This window comes from Rhinolophus sinicus, chromosome 1, assembly GCF_057876585.1.
Source record: "Rhinolophus sinicus isolate RSI-liver-muscle chromosome 1, RSI-T2T, whole genome shotgun sequence".
Lineage (NCBI taxonomy): Eukaryota > Metazoa > Chordata > Mammalia > Chiroptera > Rhinolophidae > Rhinolophus > Rhinolophus sinicus.
In genome coordinates, this window is record NC_142501.1 from 48,999,901 (window position 1) to 49,023,292 (window position 23,392).

The following is a 23,392-nucleotide window of genomic DNA, read 5'->3' on the forward strand; positions in this document are numbered from 1 at the left end:
TTTTCAACCTTGTACATTTCTCCTCTATGAAAAAACTCACCAGATTCTATCTTGTATAACAATTTTTATTATACATTTCTTATCTCTTCTCTGGAGAAGTACCTCAAGGTACCTGTGCATATATTCAGTAACTACTTGTTGAGCTGAATTGGATTCACTTCATTTTGTCCTTTTTCTTGATTTAGGTTAAGGATTCATAGTATTTAGCTGGGACATAATACCAAAAAGATACTATCCTATGAACGTTATTTCTTTTTGGTCTTACGAGTTCAAAAACCTCACCAAGCTTACAGAGAATCCAGAAATTAAAACAATAAAGTGAAATGCAGGCATGAAAATAAAATATTATTATGTGGCAAAAAAAATACCATGGCTTTATTCTCAGAGAAAGACAAATTTTGGGGCACAGCAGAAATAATGATATGGATAAGAAAAATGGTATTCTGGCACATTTCCTGGGGATTAAATCCTTATACCTCTGAGATAAGTGGGTGTGCCAAAGAGCATACACTATGTATGAATGTGGCTTATAAATTTGTGTGTTGTGGATCACACAACTGTAGCCCCCAAATCGTGAAACAGTGTATAGTGTCTAATGATGTCTGCAAGTATGAATCTTATGCTTCAGAGTAACTGTAAACACTCTACTGTACTTTGTTCACTCTGAAATGGTTTTTGTTGCTGTACAGCAATAGAAAAATGGCACCTACTCAGAAATAATCATACTCTTAAAACTGCATCCTTCTAAATACTAATATAACAATTCTACAAATCACTGAAATTGCAGTGAATTGGTAGGTGTTTAGAAGAAGCATTTTAGTCTTTTCTTTCTTATAACATAGGTGGGTTCTTTTAAAAGAATCCTCCAGAACACATTGTCTTCAGAAAGAGTAGTAGATTTTTCTGCCAAACATTATAAATTCTATTAGAAGATGATAATAGAATCATCATTCCAGAATTGTGGTTATTAAAAAATAAGATTTTCCCATTGTTTCGGTGTTTATGGCATTTCCTTAAAGCCTTTTCTGTGTACGCGTCTCACAGAATTCTTTACTTCCCTATCTTCATCTTTATTATATATTTCTTTAATGGCTAGTTTAAGGTTCCTGTTATTTTCTGAACACTCAAGCATGCATTAATTATGTTTTGTCCTGATCACCACTGCATATATTTCTAACATAGCTAGTATAAATCATACTATATCTGCTTTTAACATAGGTTTTGTTCCTAACATACTTCTGATTAAAATCATACATCTCAATAATTTTCATTATAAAAATAAAGATATCATGTACTGTGTGCCAAGAAGTATTGTAGACACTGATGACTGACAAGTAAACAAATTCCATGACTCTTGAGGCTTACATTCTGTACCAGATAATAAGCAAGTGAACAAATTAATACATACAATCATTTCGGGTAATTTATAATTTGTATGCAGAAAAGTGAAGCAGAGTAAGTGAATAGCATCAGGGGTAGGACGCTATTTGAAATTGGTAGTCCAGGAAAAGCGATATTAGAGGAAATCTGAATTAAATGAAAGAAGAAGCATGTAAAGATCTGGGGAAAGACCATTCCAGACAAAAAGAACAGCATATGAGAAGGGAATCAGTTTGGTATATTTGAGAAATGTCAAGAAAGCCAAGTACCCATATCATGTAGACCCTTGTAAACCATTGTTAGGGTATGAATCTTACTCTTCCCTGGAGAGGGAAAGGAGGAGCCTGTGGGGTTTATGAGAAAGTCAGGAGAGAGTGGTGTCCTCAAAACCAAGTGAATAAAGTTATTTCGAGAGGAAAAAATGATTGACGGGGCTTAACAACTGAGTTGTCAAGTAAAGAGATAGTAATTGACCAGTGGGATTGGCAAGATGGACAATCGTTAGTAATCTTAAAGGAAAGCATTCACTGGAGTAGTGCGACTAAAATCTCACTGGAAACAAGAAAACAGAGACACCAAGTCTGGAAAATTCGAAAAGCTTTGTTCTAAAAGAGAGCAGAAAATGGAGGAAATGTTTGGAGAATCAGGTGATGCAAAGCAAAGTTGCTTTTTGTTTGTTTTTGTTTTATTTTTGAAAGATGGGTATTACTCCAGGCTATCTGTATGGTAAAAAGAATGATGCAGTAGGAAAAGAGTACGTATGACATGGAAGTGAAAATGCATAGTACACGGGCAGAGAACTCATGTCAACAACAGGGGATGAGATGCAATGTACAATGGAGGGTTTACTTTTTCATAGGAGAAATGAAACTTTAATGAAACAGGAGGGAGGGAAAGCAGCAGATACAGACATAAATGAGAGTCAGCTAATATAGCCTAGCAAAAGTGAAGTACTTCTGTTTTCCCAGTTAAATAAGAAGGATGGCCATCAACTAAAAATGATGAGAAAGGAGTGGTATCCAAGATTTGAGGAAACTGGAGAAGGTATGACATAGTTGTATCAGAGAGTTACAGGGGAAAGTAATTAAGGACATAAAATAGGAATGCTGGACAATGCTCATGGCCCTTGTAGTAGGTAGCCTAGCAGATGGCCCTCAATGATCCCCATCATTTAATATTTAGGCTCTTATGTAATCCTCTCCCCCAGAATGTGGGCTGGACTTATTGACTCACTTCTAACAAACAGAATATGGGGAAAGTGATGAAATGTCACATCTGAGATTAAGTTATAAAAAGGCTGTGGCTTCCATCTTGGGCATTTGTTCTCTCTTGAATTGCTTATTTTAGCAGAAGCCAGCTCCCATGTATTGAGGCAGCCCTGTGGAGTGACTCATGATAAGGAAACAAGACCTGCCAAAAGCTAGATGAGTGACCTTGGAAATAAATCCCCATTTCCCCCACTCCCACCCCAGACAAGTCTTCAAAATGAGACCATAGCCCTGGCCAATAACTTGACAGCAGCCTCATGAGAAATCTCAAACCAGAGGCATCTGCCAAAGCTGTTGTCAGATAATTTTTGTTGTTTTTAGCTGCTAAGTTTTGGGGGTAATTTGTTATGTGTCAATAGATAACTAATACAGCCCTCTTGAGATTTGAGGTCATAAATTTAAAACATAATAAGTGCAGTTACAAATGTAAAAGATAGCAAAGATATATGTTTTTTCTATTCATGTTCTGATGTGCAGAAAAGAGTGTACAGAATACTAAGCAAAATTAAACACAGGTTACCCCTAGAGGAAAAAAGGAAAGGATGGGGAAAAGGGGATGAAATGAGAACATATTTTCAACTTTAATCTGTATATTTCTGTATGAGTTGAATTATTTATAATCATTCTTTACATATATACCTTAAAGTAAAAGACAATTTGAACAAAGAAAGTAGCGCTGAAGATTTCTTTCTCATAATATATATAGAATACACGTAAAATAGTTTATCAGGGAAGCAAAATCACACTGATCTGCTTCTTGAACTGCAATCTGTGGTTGCTGGCATTCTCTACAGGGCTGAAAGTAGCCACTCTGGAACATTGAGAAGTGCAAGGTAAAGCCCTCAGACCGCAGAGAAATGGTTATTTGCAAATGCCAGGTTTTAGCCTCCGGTAAGGCAATGGTATTCCCATTCCTATGTGAAAATCCGGATGGACCCTTTGCTTAAGGTCCAGGGCTCTGCAGCCACTGGCAAAGCATGCTGGGAGGCTTGGCATCTATCACCCGTCTGTTTAACTTTTCTCTGTGTGAAAACCTTTTGAGGCACAAGGATAAAAGATATCTTATCATTTAGGTGTCAAGTACTGTTAAGTAAGATTCTCCAAGGTTTTCATTGACTGTGTCATTTTAGCCAAATTATTCTCTCAGTCTGTTACTCTATGAAGGTATAAAATACAAATGGAGAAAAAAATGACGTTTTGAGGTTTGTTTTGTTCTCCATTCCTGTGCCTAAGTTCTGATGACAAATCCTTTCAGTGTGGGTGGTTTCCCTGGTAATTACTCACTGGGCTGTGCTTACTCTGCCTACTTTCTAAAAATTGTGCCTCTCAGAAGGTATAGCAATGCAGTTTGTCAATTCAATGAAAATAATTCAAAATTAATGGTAGATAATTGAATATAATCTTGTTGAATTTTCCACCCCTATTCGATTGAAATCTTTCAAACAGGGACCATATCTTCTGTATTTAACATTCAGCATTCACGAAACATCCCTTACTTTGCCAGGCAAGTGATATGTTAAAAATAGCCTAGAGTAGCATAAATCATGTCGATTATATTTGGCCACATCATCATTGCATTTCCTCTACCCCCTTTTTCTCTCTATCCTGCTTCCCTCATCTATTTTTTTCTCGCTCTTTTTAGGTCACATTTTCGCATGCTGCCATTCACAAACTGATCTGATACTATGGCTTTATTCATTCTAAAAATACCCTTCAACAGTTGCAAATATCCACGGAGAATTGGTTTAATGTCACAAATTTTAATTATCTAACAATCAGTTATCATAATTAGCAAGCAAAAGTTAGATTTTAACATGCTTCCAATCACTGTTGTATAAGTACACAGCAAAAATCACCAATAACTTAAACATCAGGTCAATGCCTACTATTTACATGTTACTGTATATTCCTCAAGTTCAACAAGAGTTCTTAAACTCTAGGTCTTCTCCTTGTACTGACCTTCACATGATTCTCCACTTGGTGAAAACATCCCATTGTCATGGTACCCATCTCTGCACTCACAGTGGTACCATCCAGGCAGGTTAATGCAGGTAGCACGGCTGTCACACTGAACAAAGCCATCAGAGCACTCATCAATGTCTGTTTGGCAAAAAAAAAAAAAAAAAAGAAAAAAAAAAAAAGGGATGTTAATACAATTGCTACTGTTCTCTCCAAGAAACAAACATATCCTACTAGATGGCTACTGAAATTTTAGGGCCAGCAAATCCTCAAAACGGAGAAAAACGTAAGATCAAGAAAGTCTACTTGGTTACTGAAAGCTATACAGAAAGAATGTAGTGGATTAGAAACAGGAGAAACATCTAGACAATTTCTCTATTGCAGAACTCGTCGAACTATAGAAAATGGAAAGAAACCATCTGTGATAGTTAACAGTGCCACCCACCAGGTATTTCCAGCTCTTCTGGACACTAGCTAGGATTGCCATGTGACTTCCTGAAGCTAATTAGGGAGTGACATGTGTCACTTCTAGGCAGAGCTTTAAAGATGCAGTGTGTGATTCACATGTTCCCTCCCCTATCACAGTGATCAGCAATTTCCAGAAGCTCTGAAGATCAGCCCGAGTTCCTAAGTGAGAATGATGTGGGATACATTCCTTTTCTACTTGGGATGGACATTTAGTATGAGCAGGAAATCAACCGTTTTGCTTTAAGCCACTGAGATTTTAGGGTCTTTTACTGCTATCAGCATAGCCTATCCTAACCTGACTAATATTATCATTGATCATTAATATATAGCAATAGCATTCATGTATCAACATGCTTCATATTTTTGAGAATATATACCATTTACGTCATTTTTAATGGGTTTCACAAATATTACCTCATTTAATCCTCAACAAAAATATCACAATATACATAGCATATCACAGATATAAAACAAAAATGAGGCAAAAGGATATTATGGGATTTAACCAAGGTCACCTGAAAGTTCACAGTTGTCAGGTGTGTTTGCCTCCGTACAAAGTAGACACAGACTGAAATTGGCAAAATTGTCTAAACGAAGAGAACTATATATTTTGAGTCTCATATATTTCTTCCAGTGGCTTATTACTATTCCCAAATATTGTGAGAGAGCCCTTTATTCTCCTGTTCAGTCTGTTGCACAATGGGAACATGCAATACCATCCAAGTCTCTTCCTTTGCTCACAGAGGAAAAAGTAATTCCTGTTGCTGCCTTACAAAGTATCTCCTTCTCAAACACCTTCTGGGTTTCTGGGGTCGAGTCAGACCCTGCTAAGTGGTCTGATGGCACTGCACCATTGTAGCTGCCCAAAATATCCACATGCACCCCTCTGCCTTCTTGACAGCCCTATACTGTGACTGAAGACTCCTTAGGAGGGTCGGCTAGCCCTTTCTTATATGCTTCCCACACCTGCGTCATACTTCCTGCTGCATTGGTGTGGCACAATGGCGTCCTTCATGTTGAAGGGAAGGCCAGTGAGTTTTTAGAGGCCTCTCCGCCAAGAGAGTCGGCTCCAGCTTCAGCAGAATCTGCCTCCTTTCTATTTTAGTCATATCTAATTCCAAATTCTTGAAAATATAACATTATTTCTAAACTTAGAATGTTTTTGCCTCTGTGGTGACTCTTCTGAAGACTCAGTTCCCACAATCAGTAATCCTTACTGTCAAAATCATTGTAGTAACCAGATCAGCTAACCATTGACTTCCTGACACATAGCTGATGTGGACTGCTTCCATGTACTAAAGGCCTCATAGGTTTTATGAAACAGCCTGTTTGTATTTCAAAGGCCTCCATAACTCATGAACCTCTGATTATAAATGGAACTAAAATGTTATGCTCATTTCAGCTTTATACGGTCTTTTCTTCTAACCCAAATGATGCAGAAAATTGATTATGTCATTTCTTAGGTGTATGGACAAAAGAAAACAGGTTGAAATTTAAGCTTTAGAAGTGAGTTTATTGGAAGAAAGCCATGAGGGGAATATTTAGAACATCTCACTTTCGAAGAATTTGGTCCTTACTGTTGGTGATTTGGAACTACGAATGGAACAGAGCCTTCTCCACTGAAGCAACTTTTGCATCTATATTTAGCTTTTAATTTAGTCCTTTTATTCTTGCCTGAACACAGTTGCGGGGTTACTTCAGATCCCATGACACATATACACATTTCAATTTTTACTTCTCACTTATTTTCTCTTCTCACTCTTTTCAATGACCAGGCCCACTCTTATACTGCCTCCTCCCCACTTCTTTTTATTACATCACAGCAACCTTCCTTGGTCTTAAACATACTCATTAAAGATTAATAGATATGCATTGCATTATATTACTTAGTTTTCAAAAGACGGGTGATATATTGGCTATAATGTATTTTCATATACAGTTTGAGAATTATTTTATTACGTAATTACTACCACTAAGTAGTATTTTAGAGGATGAATGTGCGTATATGTATCACTCATTAATTCACCATTCAGTATCTATTGATTACCTGTTATGTGCCAACTACTAAGTGCTGGGGAAACAAGGAATCACAAACCAGAAGCAATTTCTGCCCTCATCGGGTTTACTATCTATCTAAATTGTGTTTTATTTTAAGAAAATTAAATTTATGAAAATCTGAATTTATAATCATATAGGACAGTGCTCCCGCAACATATTACACATCTACCACCACGGGTATGGTAGTTAGGTGATATAGGCAGATCTTTTATATTAATAGCTACATATTTATATTTCTGAATTATTTCCATTTATAGCAAGTGATACTAATAATATTAATAATGCTAATAATTGTAATAATACTAATAATAGCAAAATTGTATTTGAATTTAAAAAGTGAGAAGGATTACAGAAACAATATTCAGTAAATATTGGTATAAATGGTGTATGAATATGACAAAAATTATGAAGGTGGTATACTAACGACTGAAGTTTTAAAAACAAACACCAGTATATAGTATGGAATGATTATTCACATTTCAGAAGGATCTGTGAGTAATTCCTTAGGTAGTGAAATGCCTTCTTCATTTAAAATATGATTCAATTTATACAATACATAAGTATACATATGTCATAGTTCAAATTATATATTTGCTACCATTTAGGATAGGAAAGAAAAACCAGCCAGATAACATATATTTCTTCATTTTATACTTTCATGTTCCTGATAATTTTGATTTGTTTATACAAACTTTTCTACTTTGGTGAAAGTCAACAGAAAATAAAATTGTGCTTGAATTGCCAGAGTACGCACTTCCTAGCAGAAAGTAACTTTGTCTCATGGCTGTAGTTAAAGCCAAAGATAAAACAAACAGCCTCCTCTGTAAGTTATTTGATGTCCTTAGTTAATCAGTAAATATTTAGTAAGCGAAGAATAGAAGTCTGATCCACGATTTAAGAATTAAGAATATTCTATCTATACACAAATGTGGATATTACTATGAGTTATAATATATAGGTGTACACAAATTATGCTTACATTTTGGGTAATAACAGAAAGCAGTAAAAAAAAATTCAAAGAATTTATTTCTTGGATACTATCTTTAGGTCAGTTAAAACCAAACTTCAAGTTATATAATTGAGTAAGACATACGGAGAATAGCAGACCTAGGGGAGAAAAACATTATTTTATTCCACATATAAACTACCAAGTTTGAACAAATTACTTTGCACACTCAATAAAAGTATTCAAAAACATAGCACAGAGTGTATAAGCTCCTATGATTTAGTCTTGATTGTAAGGACCTTAATTCTACACTCTGTAGGCACATTATACAAAAAACTAAAAATAAAGTTTATGAAAAACTATAATTTCATTATGTATTCTGCCTTAGAAAGGGACTATTTCCTATTTCCTTAGGGACAATTAGAACTTTTTCAGTAGCTACGTTTAGAACAGTCAGCTAGTGATGATATTCAGAGGCTGTCCCAAAGCACAGAAAATTCTGAAATCCAAAAGACATTTAGCCATCCAGCAACAGTCATGAATAGCAGTCAGACTCCAGGGATCAAAATCGCCCTAGATAATAAAACTGGAAAGCACCGCTGAGGATAGATTTTCTCGAAAGCACACATGTGTTGAGGCAATCATTAAAAACAAACCAACACGCAGAAGAACAAGAAAGGAAAATGTATGAATATACAAAAAGCTCACACGTGTCAGTCAGTGTCTTGTTTTCTTTGTTTTTCTCAGGTACAACTAAGACGGGGTGCCTCCTACAATCGCATACTGGCTTCAGAGGCAGCCACTGAAAATGGCTTTTGCCAGAAGCATTTAAAGGGCAACTTTAGAAAATGACAAACTATTTCCTTGTAAAATTAAATGTAGTTATAAAATGAGATACTTGAGTGATAACCTCTTTCTCACGCATAGTAACAGTTATTTGTATCATAACAACATAACTAAGAACAATAAAGAATAAAAAATAGTGCAAAGGTCTAGAATGATTCACACCTACAATAGATCCTCACCATTAGTTTAACTTGCTTCCTTTTCAGCTCAGGGGAAAATGATTAGTTGCTACTCTATACAAAGAAAAGAAAAAGCAATTATTTTTGTAAATGAGCACACCATTTTTAATGGCAAAGTCAAAGAATGAAAGTACTGTCTTTCATACCATTTATCATTAATAAAACATTGACATTTCTCATATAGTAACTTGGACTATTTATATCGCTATCTTACACACTGGTAGTTAAATTATATTGATAAACAGCAGGCAATTAAACATCCTCAAAACAATTAATCAACTCTTGATTACCCACATGTGGAGTATTTGCTTTCTAGATTATCTGCATCATTTTTTTTTTTTTTTTAAATCACTAAGTTATTTCCCTCTGTCTCTTGTTGATCTTCTGGGGAGTCTGCTTTCACCATTTAGATGTGAGTGCTCAAGGAATGCAAACTCATGTGAGCATTATATTATTTTTAATAACTATGCCAGTTGTGGATATAAAGTATTGTCCAAAATTTCATAAGAAGACTGATTTTCTGAAATGATTTTTAAAAATAAAATATAACCAATTTTAAAAATCATGAAATCCTCCTTGCAAGTTGGGTGATGACATTGCTGATTTAGTGAAAATTTTCATTATTTTATAGTTCATAATTAGGAAATTAATGGCTGCTCTTTTAAAAAAGCATAATATAATTTATCATCGTATCATTTAGTCTCCACAACGACCATGTGATATAGCCTTACTGTTTTGTCATAGACAAAAGAGTTGTGAGAGCAGATACACTGGCCAAGGTCACACAACAGAGCAGAACTCTTTCAATTCCTAGTCCAGTGCTCTCTCTCCTACATCAGACTGCCTTTCAAGACCAACTCTCGGCCAATCACAAATAGTTCAGTGGTTACCAGAGGGTGAGGGTGGAGGGGAGTACAAGATGAGGGTAAATGGGGTCAAATACATGGTGATGGAAGGAGAACTGACTCTGGGTGGTGAACACACAACGTGATATATAGATGATGAATTACAGAATTTTATACCTGAAACCTATGTAACTTTACTAACCATTGTCACCCCAATAAACTTTAATTTTGAAAAAGAAAGAAAGAAAAGAAACAGCTTACCCTTTGAGATATCTCAGGGTGTATCTTAAGGTGAGTGAATTCTACCTCTTTGGCTTGTTAGTTGTATAACTTTGAATATTTTACAAAACCTTTTTGAGTTTTCTGTTCCTGAACTAGAAATAATTCTCTCTCAATAGTTTGTTGTTAACTACCTCAGTTAACTATCCAAGGCCTCATAGAAATGATACCTGGCTAATTACAAGCATTCAATATGTGAAAATTCCACCTCCACCTCTAAAATAACCCTTCAGAGTTTACAAAGTATGTTCACTTGTCATTTGATTAATTGAAAAGGAGCAGAGGGAAATAGTTTTACAAGTAGGGTTTAGCCCAGAGAATGTCTTTTCTTCTGTGGACAAGTGGGAGCCACTGAAGAGTTAAGAGTGGAGTGATATGATCTAAGGTACACTTCACAAAGAACAGGGCAACACTTATATGTTGGTCAGATGGGACTGGGCAAGACTCGAGCCAGTCTCATATTCTGTTGAGGCTGTTTATCCTTGTTTATGAAAAAGGTTATAAAGATTTAAAAAAAAAAAAAGTGGAAATAGGGTTAAAGAAGCATGTATTTTTTTCTAACGCTATCTTTAGTCAGTATACAAGGCCCTTTCATGTCCCCTCTGTTGGTGTCAGACCAGCGAAGTTCATGTGCCAGATGTCTGGGGACGTACACAGAGAAAGAAGACCAAGACAACTTGAATGTTTTGCGGTTCCTGGAAACTTATTTTATCATTTCCCTTTTGTCCCCCCTTTAGAGCCTTTGCATGTGGTGTCCCTACTGCCTGGAATGTTCTCTCTTTCTCATCCCCCTACCCAGTTAGTTAGCTATTTCTCATCAGTGTGTGTCTCATACTAAAATTAATTTCCTTGGGGAAACTTTTCTTGCCTCCAAAAGCTGTGTTAGATCTCCTATTGCTCATTGTTTTTATACTTTCCCCCATGTTCCTGGTATTTTGCCATAATATTAACTATCACAAGAATTTTTTTTTTTTTTTTTTTTTTTTTTTTTTGGTCTAAGATTGAAAATATTACACTGACTTAATTAGAATTATTTCAATACTGGAGAAAGTCTGCCCTATCTTTTACGTCCTTTTTAAAAGTATCTTGATTATTGGCCTTTTTGTCTACCAGTTTGTGAATTTCTCAGCAATAAAACAAAACAAAACAAAAAAAGGGGAGGAAGGAAGTCTGCATTGATTCTATAGATTGATTTTGGGAGAACCGACATCTTTACATTATTGAACATTTTAATCCATATACATGATTTATTTTTCTTTCTTTAATAATATTTATAGTTTTTATAGTCTTTGTAGTTTTCTGAAAAGATATCTTGTGCATATTTTGCCCAGATTAATTCCTAAATATTTTTGCCTTCCTTTTTTTAAAACTAAGTTTACTTTTTTCCAGCTTTATTGGGATATAATTGACAAATAAAATTATAAGATACTTAAAGTATACAACGTGATGATTTGGTATATGTATACATAGTTAAGAGATTCCACCCATTGAGTTAATTAACACATTCAACACCTTACATATTTACTTTTTTGGTGGGGAAAGGGTGAGAATATTTAAGTTGTACTCTTTTAGCAAACTATACAATACAGTGTTATCAACTATAGTCACCATGATATAATTAGATACTCAGATCTAAAACCAACTTTACTGAGGTAAAACTTACATACAAACAAAATCACCAATAATTTCATGAATTTTGACATGTAACCAACCACTATTATAAGTAAGATATAAAACATTTCCTTCACCCCAAAAAGCTCCTTCATATCACAATAGTTTGAAAATATTGTGTATGAAAATTAACTTAATGTTTATCATTTTGAGTAAGATTCGCAATATGCAGCGACCGTTCCTGTATTTTTTTCTTACCACATCTTGAGAACACCAGCAAAGAACTGAATATATGGTTAGAGATTCATAAGCATTTGCTAAATGAACAAGTGAGCTCTTTGTAATACCGAGTAACTGAGTTGCAAGCTCACTTTGCCACCTTTGAGTTCTGTTAGGTTAGAGGGGGAATGCAAGCACAGTGTCAATTTGAAAGCATTCACTAAGATGTCATAACAAGATGGTAAGATAGCACTTCTCAACCTACTTCAAATATTTATGTCAAAAATATTGACTATAATATTAAATGGAGTAGAATTGTTGAGAAGAATGTGTTCTCTCTCTCTCTCTCTCTCTCTCTCTCTCTCTCTCTCTTGCTCGCTGTGTATGTGTGTGTGTGTATCAACATCTACACACACACACACACACACACACACACACATACATTTAAAAAAAAATTATTAATTTCCCCTTTAAGACTTCTGAATAAAAATGGAAGATTGGAAACAATTTAAAATCTCTTCTTCCTCTCAATCTTACAAACATTATGTCAAAAGAACAAAGAAAAGTACCAACAAACAAAGACAAAAGAAAAAACACCACCAGCAGACAAGAAAATTCAATATTTTTTGGTCTTTTCTTAGAAAATGGAACACAGGTGAAGTGGTAGAGTCAGAGCAGAGGAAGCCACAGCCTAGACTCTATATGTAAGAATGAGGTGCTACAGCTGATGAAGGCAGTAGTTTCTCCTGGAGAATTCCGAAGTGACTTGAAATACCATGTAAAGCTGTTAAGAGCCATGGAGCTGAAAGTAGCTGGGTTAATTAAAAGTCCACTGATGAATAATCCAGCCATCCACCTCCTCCCACCTTGAGCAGACTGCTGAAAAAAAGCAATTAGCCCTCAAACCAGAATGGATGGTTCTTCCGTAAAAATAAAGAAATAAATAAACTATCTGGAGGAAACTAAGGCAGCTAATATAGGAGTTGTCATTCTTTGGACAAAATCCCCCGCATTTCAGTGTTTAGAGATCTCAAAGTGTAAAAAACTGGCTCCCTTTTAGTTCACCTATTGTAAGTCTGCCAGTCAACAAACTTGACCTTCGTATCAAAGCTCAACATCAGTTTTTCTATTTATTCAGTCTTAAACATTAGTGTTAATTCAAGAAACAACAAATACTTGAGAAAAGTCTATAAAAACTTAACAGAATAACCAAGATACACCATCCGAAAAACTAACCTTAAAACAAATAGAAATAATTCCCAGAATAGAACTTAAAATATTTGTTATTAATATCTTCAGATAGATTTCAGATAGTTCATCCATAAAAATGACAGTGCTGTAAAAAAAGGATATTTAGAGAATAAGAAACAGTTCTTCAATATTAAAAATGATAGCTGAAAAAATTTTAAATGCAACATAAGGTTTGGAAGATAAGGTAGAAATAGTCTTCTCAAAAGTATAACATAGAAAATAGATGAAAAATATAACAGCATAATAGTAAAGAACACCAATCCAAAAGGCCCAGTTTCTGATTAAAGACAAATTTCATACCAAGCAAAGAGAAAAACCAATGAAAGGAAAATATCTATTAAAAAAAAACACAAATGTATGGTGATGGAAGGAGAACTGACTCTGGGTGGTGAAATAGATAGATGACATATTACAGAATTGTACACTTTAAACCTACATCATTTTACTAACCAAAGTACACACTAATAAATGCAATAAAAAATAACAATAATAATGCTAATTGAAGAACTTTTCATAGAACTGCAGTTTTCAAATTGAAAGATCCCATCAAAGTCTCCAAATAATGAATAATGACATGATAGCCAGTACTTACTGATGACTTACTACTATGTGGCCACCAGTTTTTTGTTGTTTTTTTTGCAGTTACCTACATATACTCATTTAGTGCTGACAGCAGTCCCATGAGGTAGAAAATATTATTAATTTCCCCATTTTAAAGAGGAAGAAATGTAGACACTGAGAGTTTAAGAATTTCTTCTTAAGGCTACTGAGGAGCAAAATGGGAATTTGAATAAAGACACTCTAGATACAGAGGTCAAAGCTTTACCCCATACAAAATAGCCTCACAAATGAATGAAACAAAGACCTGCATCTAAATACACACTGTGAAATTTCACAATAAGTATAAAATACAAATCTGAGTATCACCCAGAGGGGAATTAGTTTACATATAAAGAGTTGAGAATCAGTCTAGCGCCATTTTTCTCACTTGCAGCACTGTGTGCTGTAAGACAGTGAAGCAATGATTTTGACCCTAGAATTCTATACTTAGCATAACTGTTAAATATCTAGAAGAGCAGAATAAAGATATTTTAAGAGATGCAATTCCTTAGAAAGTTTATGTCCCATGCACTATTTTTAAAAATTTTATTAAATGTATTGGGGTGACATTGTTTAGTAAAATTATATAGGTTTCAAGTATACAGTTCTGTAATACACCATCTATGTATTGCATTGTGCTTTTCTTAAAAAAAAAGATTTTACTTATGATGTAATCCAGCAAAATAAAGGACTAAATCAAGATAAAGACATCAGTAGTTCATCACTCCGGGAAATATTTCCCTCACTTTTCAAGGATACACCACTTTCTCAGTTCTCTTGTTACCTCAATGGCCTCTATAGCTTGGACTTCTTTGCATATCTTACCTTCTTAACCTCCAAAAGTTTGAGTTCCCCAAGGATTTATTCTCAGATCTTTTCTTTTCTGTCTACCAACTTCTTAGTGATTTTATCCAGTACTAGGGCTTTAAATACCCAAATACCATCAACACTTGTAGTGGATTCAATAGTGTTCCTCCAAAATTCGTGTCTACTCAGAACTCAGAATGTGACTGTATTTGGAAATAGGATTTTTGCAGATATAATTAGGTAAGGATCTTAATATGAAATCTAGTGACTGCTGTCCTTATAAGAAAAGAAGCCAGAAAGAGACGCACAAAGAAAGTCAGTGTCAAGACAGAGGTAGAGAGATATAGAGGAAAAACTGAGGGTTGCTAGATTGGGGGTGGGGTGTGGACTAGGGAGAAGGTAAGGGGATTAGAAGGCATAATCGGTAACCACAAGGTTGCCACGGGGATACGAAAGACAGTTTGGGGAATATAATCAATAATGTTGCAAAGATATTGTAGAGTATCCATCCAATGGACACTTGTCTTATTAGGGAGACCACTTCAGGGATGGTGTAGATGCTGGATCACTGTGCTGTACACCTGAAGCTGAAGCTGAATAATAATGAACGTCAACTATAATTATATATATATACTCACAAGAAGGGGAGTACAGCATAAGGAATAGAGACCGTGGAAATGTAACGGCTATGTGTGATGTCAGATAGGTAGTAGATTGGGGGAGGGGGGTTATCACTAATAATAATAATAATAATAATAATAATAAAAACCAGAGGCAGAGATTAGAGATGCATAGTCATGAGCTAAAGTATGATTGGGCAACAAGAAACTGGAAGAGGCAAGGAAGCCTTCTTCCTAGAGCCATCAGAGGGTGATACCTCATTTTAGACGTGAAGACTCCATAATTATGAGATAATAAATTCCTGTTATTTAAAGACACCTGGATTGTGGTACTTTTTTACAGTAGCCCTAAGAAATTAATGCATTAACTCATTTACATTTTCATCCTAGACCTCTCTCCTCTCATCCAGACCTGTATATTCAACTTCTCACTCTACATTTCCACTCAGATACCAAACTGCTCCTCCTGAAATATTCCCCATCTCAGAAAATGACAATACCACCCAGTTACTTAGGCAAAAAGCCTGAGCCTTGTTCTTAATTTCTCTCTTTTTCTCATGCCTCTTTAACAAATCTATGAGCAAAATCCTATTAGCAATGTCTGCAAAATATATCCAGAATCTAATCATCACTTCCAACTAGTTTCATTCTTACCACTCTAGTGCACGTCACAACCATCTGTCACTTCAATTAATAGAACAGCCTAATGAATATCCCTGATTCCATTTTTCCCTCCTATAGTCCATTCTGAATTCATAGCAACCAGATGATCTTTTTAAAATATGTGTCAGATTGTGTCATACCTCTGCTTTGACCCTCTCTCTCATTCAGGGAGGCTGTTTGGAGGGGAATATTATTGGAGGGAAACCATAGGAGATATACACTGTTATAAACAATTTTCTATTTCTAAGTCTGGGGAATACGTTTCCCAGAAGCCCTTTCTCTGTATGATTCTGTGTTAGAGTTTAACAATGAGAGGAACTCCTGAGATTTGCTAGAGAGAAGCAAGCAAGAAGCCATTATTCTTGGGAAGTCATGGCAATCAGTGTCAGTGGTTCCTATGAGATCTGGCTTCTTCACCAGTTCTAATGTCAGTCTGACGTGATTAATGAATGTTTCTCAAATCCTCTAGCTGTAGCCTTACAGATTTCACTCCTCCAACCCCTCCCACATATGTGTAAACCCTAAATTCTAGATAAAACTCTTTATTCCCAGAGTACTTATAGTGGCTCTGTTTTCTTGATTGAACACAGACTTATATGGACGTCTACAGACCAGAGGATATGATGAAGAGTTTATTTTTTATAACTTTACGATGAAGTATAAAAGTAAAATGATTGTCAATTAGAAACTTCAGGAAAAAACAAACAAAACAAAATGTTTTAAAGATAAGAAATACTATATATACTACTCTCTCTCTAGTAAACAATATTTAAATGGTCACAAGGATGTAAACAATATGGATTTTCAAATTAGATGCAAGTTAGAGCCAATGATGCAGAGCATGGGGTATTTCATTGTGGTTACTGAACAGAACATATATATCAAACCGAATATATAAAAAGACAGATAACAGAATTTGGGAGAAAGCAGAAGACAGTTTGGGAAATGGAGGTGAAGGGCAGAACCAATATATCAGAACCAATATATTCATTTTGCATAGTGGGGAATACTACTGTTTATAGTAGATGAAGTAAGGAATGAATGTGAAATATATATATATATATTGCTAAAGGCTGGAAAGGTAACTTACATTAAATGAATGGAAAGGCAGTGGAATAAGGGAGGTAAATTCTTATCTATCATAGCAAGAAGTCTACTGATAATGTCTAAAATTGACCAATAAATAAAGCATAGTATAATCATATTAGAAGAATTGAAAGTGGTCCCTCCTAGTACCTTGCCTCAACTGGAGTTTCAGGAGAGAATTAAGTCCTAATGCCTTGAGGAACCCTGTGTAAGTCATGAATTAACTCCTCTCCTGTAGAGCTGGTATGGTACTAGTCATGTACCATCTTTGGGAGCTATGAGAAGTTAGTCTCTCAGGCCATCTTCTGGTTTTGTAGTTCAGATAAAGAACTCATTGTATAAAGGCTGCTAGAAAGTGAGCAGGGAGTGAGTCAGAGGACTATTGCTTTTCATTCCAAGTTCTATGTTGTTTGGCATCTTTTGACCATGTGTCTCGTTTCTTCTTTCATACACATAAAGATATTTTTAAAGAATATTCAGAAGCTTCAATTCAGAAATGTTGAGTATAATAGGAAAGCAATTATGCTAGTAGTGATGTCTAGATGACAAGAAAAATGAGACAGAAACTCTGGAAAAAGATATCAAGACTGGAGACATGAGGATAGCATAATGAGAACTGATACTACAAAACGCTACTAAAATTGGAACAGATTAGATGGAACTACTAAAGTTGAGATTACAGAGTGACAAGAAAGAACCAAGGACATTCAGTCCTTGGGGGAAAATTGAGGGATAGAAAAGAAAGAGGAACTGTAAGAGGAATTGGTAGCAGGGAGGTAGGAAGATCACAGATCTAACCACAAGAATCAAGGGAGAGCAGAGTGTCGAGATGGAAGAAAGGGCTGTCGATGCCGAGGAACATCTCCAATTGCCTTATGATGTATATTTCAGAAGAAATAATTCTGATTTAACATCGTATTGAAACTCCCTCTGATGTATGAGCAACAAGTTGAACAAGGCATTTAATAAAATAGAATTCTGTAAACTCCTTAAAACTTAAAAAATGTCACAGCTTCTTCCCTTTTATAAGGTAGTTAATGTGTAGGATATGAGACTTAGAATACTGTTATTCACTCATTCATTTAACAAATACTTATCAAATGTCTATAATAAAAATATGGTAGAAGTTATGGGGATATACTCAAGAGCTCATATTCTAATAAAAAAAAGATACAGCATTAGCATAAATAATTCAAATACAAGGTAGATATCATGAGGGCTGCAGAAATAGTGCAGATGAAAAAATATGTGAATTCAGAAAACGAGGCATTAACTCACTCTGAAACTCTGATGAAAGCTAGGCCACTAGAGTAAAACATGGCTGAGCAGAAATTTCCAGGTTTATTGCTACAAATACTAGCAAATTACTTAAAACATTTATTCATTTATTACATTGTAATCAAGTACCTACTTTAAAAATAGATATGCTTTTTTCATATATTAGATGATATTATAGCTAGGTTCCCAAGATAATATGAATGTGAATCATCTACTAGCTCTACACTAATAAGTAGATTGCTCTTCATCAGGATAAAAATAGGAAAGTCTTAATTTGTGTGCTTCCATGAGCCACTTTCTAACAGCAAGGATTAAATTGTCTACTTGATCTACCTCAAGATTATCTCCAGAAGGAGAAGAAAGAAGCTGATTGTCTCAAACTACCCAGTAGGAATAAGAATGCTAGAGTGTCTTTGTGTAATAATTTACTGCAAGCTTTCTAATTATTACTATAGCACTATGAAAGGCTTTATACATTTTGACGAGCTCACTTGCTGGTTATTCAGGAAAATGAGCTTGGAATGGCACACCAGAACCAGTAAAATGACAGTCAAAATAGCTATTCTGTATTTATTTGCAAACTAACTGACAAACTTACATCACAAGAAATACTGCTTTGAGAGAAATGAGCTCACTGATGCCAATAAATGCATAAATGGAACGCTACAGTTTCCATATATCTGAATAAGCAGTCATCAGATAGAGCTGTGAGTGGGTCCTAACCATGAAATGTACTGATGGATGGCTTCTACTGGCTTTGAGCGAGTGTCAAATCTCTGACAGACTATCTACTTTCCAACCATTTTATTATAACAACTGCTTCCATCTCTGTTGAAATACCCATTAGCTTGATACAGGTTTCTCAGCCAGTAACAAAACATCACATCTCTTCCACATAGATAATTGAAGGGAAAAAATACTAAAAAGAAAGCAGTGGAGTAACTGTTTCCAATTACAATTAAGTGAAACAGACTATGGGTTTCTTAAAGACAGATTTGCTCTTTTATGGAGCTCTAAAACCTCTTAACCACACAGACTGATGGCATCTGTTGGGTCCCATTAATGTGATGTTACTTCATCAAACTTCTTCCAGACTAATTATATTTCTTGATCCCTTTAACAACCTGTTTCTTCATGATCAGTCAGATCTGTTGTGTGACACAATTTTATCACTAAGGCTACACCAAATGCTAGATCAAAGCGCTTCCACTCCTGAGTGTCTGCTCTTAGGGACTCAGCCTAATTCTGCATTTGGGTAACACATTTTTAAGAAGGAAAAAATCTTTAGTCCACATTTTTATGATTATCTGATATAAGGAAGGGAATAGGAGAGGGAAGGTAAGTAACAATTGCTTGGCTGCTAAGAGCCAAGTATTTTATCTCTTCTGTCTCTAGTTTCCATTACATCATTATTTACACACACACACACACACACACACACACACACACACACACACACTCTCTCTTTTTATATCTATATAACGATCAAAGAAATGACATAAAGGCAATCAAAGGCTAAATAATCTCTATATGAACACAGCTGCCACAAGCTACTTGTAGTTTTCTGCGGCAGCACATGTGTTTCCCAGAAATTCATCCTGTTGCTGCTCAGAGGCAGGATCCAATAATGAGGTTAGGTGATAAGTTTGTCCTTCTAGTAGTTTCAGTTCATTAGTCAACAACAGTAGCATTTGCAAATCTAGTTTTAGCTATACTATCTTAGTGTCAAGCTGCTTGAGCAAAAAACAAAACAAAACAAAAAAAAAACCCTCTAAATTCACAGTGATGAGGAAGTGATTAAATAAATATAGCATGTGCATAAAATATAATGCTATGCAGCTGATTTAAATTATGCTTCTGAAAGTTATTAAAAATGCTCATTATAATTATAAATGTCATGTAAAAAGCAGCAGAACTAAAATTATGAATACAATACCATTCTAATACGTAAACCAAGATAAGATAGCCATTATCTCCACTTGGTAACATGACTGATCAGAATGGTGGTTGTTGAAGGTTCAGGTGGCTGTGGCTATTTCTTAAAGTAAGACAATGAAGTTTGCTGCATCGACTGACTCTCCCTTTCATGAACAATGTATCTGTAGCATGTGATGCTGTTCGATTACATTGGACCCACTGTACTTATTTCGAAATTGTAGTCAATCCTGCTACTGCTTTACAATTAAGCTTAGGCAATATTCTAAATCCTTTGACATCATTTCAACACTCTTCACAGCACCTTCACTAGAGCAGTTTCCACCTCAAGAAATTACTTTCTTTATTCATCCATAAGTAGCAACTCCACATCCATTAAAGTTTATCATGAGATTGCAGCAATTCATCACATTGTCAAGTTCCACTTCTACCATGTTTCACCGAAAATAAGACCTAGCCAGACAACCAGCTTTAATGCATCTTTTGGAGCAAAAATTAATATAAGATCCGGTCTTATTTTAGTATAATATAAGACCCGGTCTTTAATATAATATCATATAATAGCATATAATATCATATAATACTGGGTCTTACATTAATTTTTGCTTCCTCCCCTGAAGTCTTGAATTCCTCAAAGTCATCCATGAAGGTTGGAATCAACTTCCTCAAAACTCCTGTTAATGTTGATAGTTTTACCTGTTTCCATGAATCACAAATGCATTTAATGCCATCTAGAATGGTGAATCCTTTCCAGAAGGTTTTCAATTCCTTTTGCCCAGATCTATCAGAGTACTCCTATCAATGGTAGCTATAGTCTTACAAAATGTATTTTTTAAATCATAGGACTTGAAAGTCAAAATCCATGAGCTACAGAATGAATGTTGTGTTAGCAGGCATCAAAACAACACAAACTTTGTATGTCTCCATCAGAGCTCCTGGGTGGCCAGGTGCATTGTCAATGAGCAGTGATATTTTAAAAGGAATCTTTTTCTGAGTAGTAGGTCTCAATAGTGAGCTTCATATATCCAGTAAACTACATTGTAAACAGATGTGCTGTGATCTAGGCTTTGTCGTTCCATTTATAGATCATAGGAAGAGTAGATTTAGCATAATTCTTAAGGGCCCTTGGATTTTCAGAATGATAAATGATGAATGGCTTCAACTTAAAGTCACCAGATGCATTAGTCCCTAAAAAGACCGTCAGCCTGTCCTTTGAAGCTTTGAAGCCAGTTACTGACTGGGAAAAGTCCTAGATGGCATCTTCTTCCAGTAGAAGGCTGTTTCATCTACATTGAAAATCTGTTGTTTAGTCTAGCCATTTTCATTAATTAACTTAGCTAGATCTTCTGGATAACTCACTACAGCTTCTACGTCAGTACTTGCTGCTTCAACTTTCACTTTGATGTTATGGAGACAGCTTCTTTCCTTAAACTTCAAGCACCAACAACCTCTGCTAGCTTCACATTTTTCTTCTGCAGCTTCCTCATCTCTCTCAGCTTTCCTGGAATTGAAGAGATGCAGGGCCTGGTTCTGGACTAGGCTTTGGCTGAAGGTAATGTTGTGGCTGGTTTGATCTATCCAGATCACCTGAAACTTTCTCCATCTCAGCAATAAGGCTGTTTCACTTTCTTATCATTCATTTGTTACTCACTGGAGAAGCACTTTTTAATTTCTTTCAAGAACTTTTCCTTTGCATTCACAACTGGGCTACAGAATGAATGTTGTATTAGCAAGCTAACTGGTGCCTGTCTTGGTTTTTGACATGCTTTCCTCCCTAAGCTTAATGATTTCCAGCTTTTGATTTAAAGTGAGAGATTCTTCCTTTCACTTGAATACTTAGAGGCCATTGTAGGGTTATTAATTGGCCTAATTTCAATATTGTTGTGTCTCGGTAAATAGGGATGCCCGAGGAGAGTGAGAGATGGGAAAATAGCCAGTGAGTGGAGCAGTCATAACCCACGTAACACTTATCAATTAAGTTTTCTGCCCTCTTATATGGGAACAACTCATGGACCCCAAAACAATTACAATAGTAATATTTAAGATCACTGATCATAGATCACCATAACAAATATAATAATAATGAAAAAGTCTGAAATTTTGTGTGAATCACCATAATGTGACACAGAGAAACGCAGCGAGTAAATGCTGGTGGGAAAATGGCGCTGACAGACGCGCTCAATGAAGGGTTGCCACAAACCTTCAATTTGTAAAAAACACAGTGTTTGCAATAAAGTGAAGTGCAGTAAAATGGGGTATGCTTATACACCACATCTTCTTTATCCGTTCATCCACTGATGGACACTTAGGTTGTTTGCAAATCAGAGTCCTCAGAGGGCCTGAATCTTGCATTATTCATCTTTGATTCCCTGTTTTTACGATGCAGTCTGGTGTACAGTAAACCCCAGTAAATATCTGTTGACTGAATTCATCCTTAACAAACAGAACTGAGTCATGAATGGGAAGCATTTAGATTCACATAGAGGGTTTCAAAGCAATTGAAAGAACATTAATGTAATGAACTTAGTTAAGCAATTGTATTTCTTCAAAGGAAATGATTCTATAGTGGATTTCAGAACATAACTTCAGTTTTGGTCTTTTAAACTTTGGCTCACAGTGTCTAGCACAAAACAAGAAGGATCTTTGGACTTTAAAATCAAAGAGAAAACATGAGGGAAGCAGACTTAAAAGATTAAGCTACCCAGTTTTTTTTGTTTGCTTGTTTTTGTTTTTGTTTTTGCGTGTGTGGTTTAAAGGATATGATATATACCTATAGCTGCCATTTTATTTTCAATTAACCAATACTTTCGGAATTATACTAACAATAACTACTTAGAAATTATATTTGGGACTTTAAAGCTAAATCATAAATATTAAATTTGTCCCACATTTTAACCACAACTATTACACATGTAATACATTAAGAATAGTTATAATGCATTTATATAACTTATGAAGTGATCCCCCCAGTAAGCCTAGTACCCATCCTAATACCATACACTGTTATTACAATATTATTGACTAATTGAAAAATTAAAAAATTAAAAATAAAATCGCAACACTCTTCCATCAAAAAATAAAAAATAAAGAATAG

General features: G+C 35.3%; 1 protein-coding gene across 3 annotated transcripts in view; it reads right to left on the bottom strand.

Moving 5' to 3' along the window:
- The window catches only part of NELL2 (neural EGFL like 2), a 316,912-nt gene that overhangs the window by 16,205 nt on the left and 277,315 nt on the right, over window positions 1-23,392 (bottom strand). For all 3 annotated transcript variants that reach the window (XM_019748417.3, XM_074325809.2, XM_019748418.3), the window contains exon 17: window positions 4,608-4,748. In XM_019748417.3, the coding sequence (XP_019603976.3) occupies window positions 4,608-4,748 (141 nt within the window). The remainder of the gene's footprint in view (window positions 1-4,607; window positions 4,749-23,392) is intronic.